At 39.7% G+C, this 5,000-nt stretch overlaps 1 protein-coding gene across 1 annotated transcript in view; it reads right to left on the minus strand.

Moving 5' to 3' along the window:
* Positions 1–2,475: 2,475 nt before the first annotated feature.
* Positions 2,476–5,000, minus strand: part of LOC138054252 (chymotrypsinogen B-like) — an 18,446-nt gene continuing 15,921 nt past the window's right edge. Inside the window, exon 6 of the mRNA XM_068900738.1 lies at positions 2,476–3,500. Within this exon, the coding sequence (XP_068756839.1) occupies positions 3,469–3,500 (32 nt within the window). The 3' untranslated portion in view covers positions 2,476–3,468. The remainder of the gene's footprint in view (positions 3,501–5,000) is intronic.

The raw sequence follows: 5,000 nt of genomic DNA on the forward strand, positions 1-5,000 counted from the left end.
TATTGAAATAACATTGCTAAAAGTCCCTTTTAGTATTTAGAATTAAGTACCTTTTATCACAATTCTATATCTTTTGATTGCCTTTGACAGTTTGACTTTCTACTTCGTTAGCTGCTCATTTTTCACTTAAAAAACATCGAAGTAACTTGTGTAGTCATTCTATTTTACTGCTTAGATCATCTGTGTGGCTATGATGTTCGTTATAACTTCTCGTACTTGTGTTGTTTGCCCCCTCAGAAGTGTGTAGCTAATTTGCACGATAATAGCAAAGCCAACATGGCGGCCAACGTGACTTGGGTCTATTGACACCTCGGTATCCGCTGACCAGTATCACGTGACCATATCGCGGGCTCAAGCTTAGAGCTAACCGAGGTCAGTTGTTTTTTTTGGCATGTACTAAAACCCGAAACACCGAAACGAAACCATCGGAACGAAACCACCGAAACCACCGGAACCGCCGAAACCATCGAAACACCGGAACGAAACCACCGGAACCATCGAAACACCGAAACGAAACTTGCGAAACAACCGAAACAGCTATCGAAACAGCCATAATGACCATGCAGATCGCGAGATTTTCTGAAATTCTTTCACTCGTGATGTAGTTTCACTGTAAGTAAAATTAGTCGTTTTGTTCAAAGTTGTTCCCTTCTGCACAAGCACAAAATAGACTTGGTAACTTCAGTCTCCACCATTAACTATCTCTTCGAAACGCAAGTACATTTCAATAATACGATAATTTACAAATGCGTTAACATTCTTTTATCATAACTTTGTCGTCACCTCGTATTTTTGTTTGTTGCCTTGGTCGTTGCACTGTTCCAACCTCGTTTTCACTTGCTCGCCGTGTGCGCAACATTGCTTGACATAGTTAATAAAGGAAAAATAATAAAATGAAAGAATCTTCTGGTATGCTTAGGGAATCTGCAAAGATTGTGAATAAAGAGCAACTGAATCAGGAAACTTGAAGGAAACCATTCGAGAAATTATTATAAGCGACAATCAGCCCGGAGGTCAAATTTTATACTGCAATTGAGTCAGTTTCGATGGTTTTGTTCAAGTTTTTATAGCTGTTTCGTGTGTTCCGGTGGTTTCGTTTCGATGGTTTCGTTCCGTTGTTTCGGTGGTTTCGCTGGTTTCGTTCCGGTGTTTCCATGGTTTCGGCGGTTCCGGTGGTTTCGGTGGTTTCGTTTCGGTGTTTCGGGTTTTAGTACATGCCGTTTTTTCTTTTAAGTTGACCGCTGACCAGGTACTGATTTTCGATTGGAAATAATCTTGTTATGGAGAGGTTTATTCTTTTACGAACGCGAGTTATTTAAACTTACGCATACCTCAAAGTAAGAGGAACAGTGAAATGGAAAATTAAAATGAACAACAATAAGTTAGTTCAAACTTTAATCAATGACGAGTAATTTGACAAGGATCGAAACTTCACGAAATAAGAAATGGTATCATAGACCTCTTTCATAATGGCCGCCAAATAAAATGTGGCTCATTTTGCTCCCCCCTCTCCATCAGTGCTCCGTCTTACGGGTATTTAAAGCTACTTAGCTACACGGAAAGGAAAGGAGTCGAAACAAGGATGCGAGATCCGGGAATCGAACTCAGGACCTCTTGCAACAAAGCCGCGCACTAACCGACTGTGCCGGCTCTTGTGGTCTAAATAAAGCTTGTAACACATGTTTCGTGACACTTAATATGATGGTGCCGTTTTTACCAGACTTGAGCTGCTACAAAAACACAATATTGAAACTATTGAAAGTGACTTGAAAATTGAATTAATTAAGTAGGACAATGTCAATAAGCAAGTATAAGCTGCTCTAACCCCGAAACACGGCAAAGGTTGTTTAACGAGGGAAATGTATACTTATCAACAACAGAGCGTAGAGTGTTTACGACTGCATACATTTTAAATTGTTCAATGTCGGTTGATTGCCTCTGACAGAAACTTATCGTCATTCAGAGCTTTAAAAATGAAATGGAGGGTGTGAAAACGTACCACATTGTATCCACTCTGTAGTATGACAAAGACGAATTAAGCAGCCAAAATTCCTTTGCAGACAACTTTTGAGGATCTTTTTTGTAAGCCAGTCGCTCACAAATGCTATATATCTTCCTTTAAAGGCCCACTTTCGACCGACAGGGTTTTCGACCGGTTGTTTTTGTTATGGAAATTCGCATTGCTTATCACAGCGATCTGATTGGATAAATTTCAGCTTTGGCTGGATTTTCATGTATGAAAATTGTTCTACGGCGCGCAAAGCCTGTCGGTTGAAGGTGGGCCTTTAAACACTTCCATCTCATTCAAACACGTGTTTTATAGCTGTTAGCGACTTCGGCGCCCGAAAAAAAAAAATCATGACACTTCCGGTTCAATTTTCCCCACCCCACGTAGGCAAAGGTCAAATTCCCCACTCCCAGGGCACAGAAGATAGTCTAATGTCCGGGGGGGGGGGGGGTGGGGGGTGTTGAAGATTTGATTTGATCGGCGCATTAACTGAGCTTCTCTACTAGTAGATAACATACTAAAAGACATGTTAAAGAATGTGAATAAAATGAATGTATATTTGAAGTGCGAATTATAGAAGAAAGTGAGAAGTGACTTCGCACTTATCAGAACAATTTAGGCAATTGTCTCTTTAAAGACACCTGAAAAATTCAGGTGACTCCAAACCGGAATCGAAGCCATGACCACCAAGAGCCATAATATTATGGCTCTTGATGACCACCTATTCGATACCTGTGGAATGCTTTACCAACTAGCAAGTTGGGACCAGGTCAATTTGTTGGGCTCGTCAGTGAACGACTCGATGAATGAAATGAATGAATGTTTGGAGCCATCTGAAATTTTCTGGAGTCTATCACAACTGCTTAAATTGCCCAGTTAAGTGCGAGAATCACTCCTCTTTTTCGTATATAACGCGGACTTCAATTCTCATTTTGCCTAGGTTAAATATGCACTCAGATCATAATTGGAACAAAACTTTCCTGGAGCCTAAATTAAGCCTAAAGAGAAATTAGGGTCTGATTAGGATTAGTTTTGATTATTATACATGGATATCAGTCCATCTGTATTGTACCCTTCAGTCAACCCTGTCCCGTATCTTTCTATTTTTAGAACTACTATATTTTGACGTATGTGACGTATGTGACTGAGAACATACGTGACGTAATTCACAAACGTCACATACGTATGTAACGTAATAAATGGCTGACCATAGGTCTTTTATGATTGGCTATTGTGAAAAACCCCACTTAAGTCGACCCACTGGAAGGTGCTTCTAAAATAAAATAAAAAGATACGGGAAAGGGTTGACTCAGAGGGTTAATATGGAAAATGGAGGTTCTGGGTAATGGGCTTCTGCAATGACGTATTACAAAATTAATACTTTGACTAATCTTGGGGGAGCCTGGATCCTCATATAAGCCCCAGGCTTCTAGTTCAGGCTTTCCCGTCACTATCCTTTACTAGGTTTTTCTTTTTCTTAAATTCATGTAATCTGCAAGTGACAAAACAAACAAACAAATTAATGAATTAATTAATCAATTAGAGTGGCTTTCAATTGAGTATCGAAAGTAATTGTATAATTACTTTGCTTTTGCATTACTTCAATCAGTGATTGGTTCAAAGTTCTCGCGCCACTTTTTCAACCAATCAGAAGTGAAACCAAAACCAACGGTAAGCCGCGCGTGCACATTTTCCCGCGCTTTGTGTCGGCTACGTGTAATTACTTCGAGTTTTAATTGGTTTTCTGGATTGTCTCAGTCCTCTTTGATTGGCCAAAGTAATTACTTTGGTCTTGGTTTTACGACACTCATTTGAAAAGCGCTCTAAGTAAATACCAATTTAACCTGGATCCTGAGTTTATCTGAAACATATGTTGAAGTGGGGATTTACGACGAACTGGAGGAGTGATCCTTCTCCTCCGGGAGGAGTGACAATTCCTTTAGGAATTGTCTCTTAAAGACACTTTTCTGGTGGTTTCCGAGTCGACGGGATCCTGGTGTATATGAGGGATTAAACAAATCGAAAGTGGTTCAGCGTTGTCTGTACTCTTATCGACAACGATATTCGTCATCAAAGCGTAGCCGAGGGAGTCTACAACAAATTTTGAACACTGAGATGACGAATATCGTTGTCGATAAGAGTACAGACAACAATGAACCACTTTCGATTTGTTTTACTACCACAATATTCAACGACAAAGAAAGTTTATATTTCAGAGCGTGACCAAAATCATAACTCAAAGAAAGAGCAAGCGTTGTCTATAACTTTCTAGCAATATGATTGGTTTATTTGCGAAGATGAGCGTTCCTGATTGGCTATTACATTGCGTGCAAATTGACGCAGGCCTGACGCGAGTAGCGTTGTCTAGACTCTTATCGACAACGGCAAATTAGCCAATCAGATTGCGAGATTACGAGCAATTGTGGTAAAAATAGAGATTACTTCATGGAAAATGCGCGGGTACGATTTTTATTCACGAGTTGAGCAGTATCAGAAAACGAACGAGTGAATGAAAATCGTACAAAGCATTTTTCATGCTGTGATGTGTTTATTTCATAGGTACTGAGGGTTTTTTGTGGTAGTGTTTGATAGACAATTTTATTTCGCACAAATGGAGTGGGGCAATGAAAGCAATAAAGAATGGTTTAAAATCGCCCAACCGACAATTTATTCAATAAAATTTACAACACTTACTGTATTTCAGATATTCCAAAGTAGTCCAAAGTGAAGAGTGTTTTTAGTTCGTCGCTTATCAAAGCTACCGGCACTTTGGGTTTATTTCTCTTTCCTTGCTTCTTTAGTTATTTTAGTTTGGACTAAAGAACCTCTCTGGTTTTCTCAAATACCAGGTCGACGTCGTTTGTTATGTTTGCGGAATAGCCCTTTTTCTTCAGTTGTCGTTCCAAGCCAGCCACTACACTTCGAAGGAAAGTCGGCTCGTATTCATTACCGTCTTTAGCGCGGACGGAGATGATAAATTGGTTGATGAATT

The sequence above is a fragment of the Montipora capricornis genome, chromosome 6, assembly GCF_036669925.1.
Source record: "Montipora capricornis isolate CH-2021 chromosome 6, ASM3666992v2, whole genome shotgun sequence".
Classification (NCBI taxonomy): Eukaryota; Metazoa; Cnidaria; class Anthozoa; order Scleractinia; family Acroporidae; genus Montipora; species Montipora capricornis.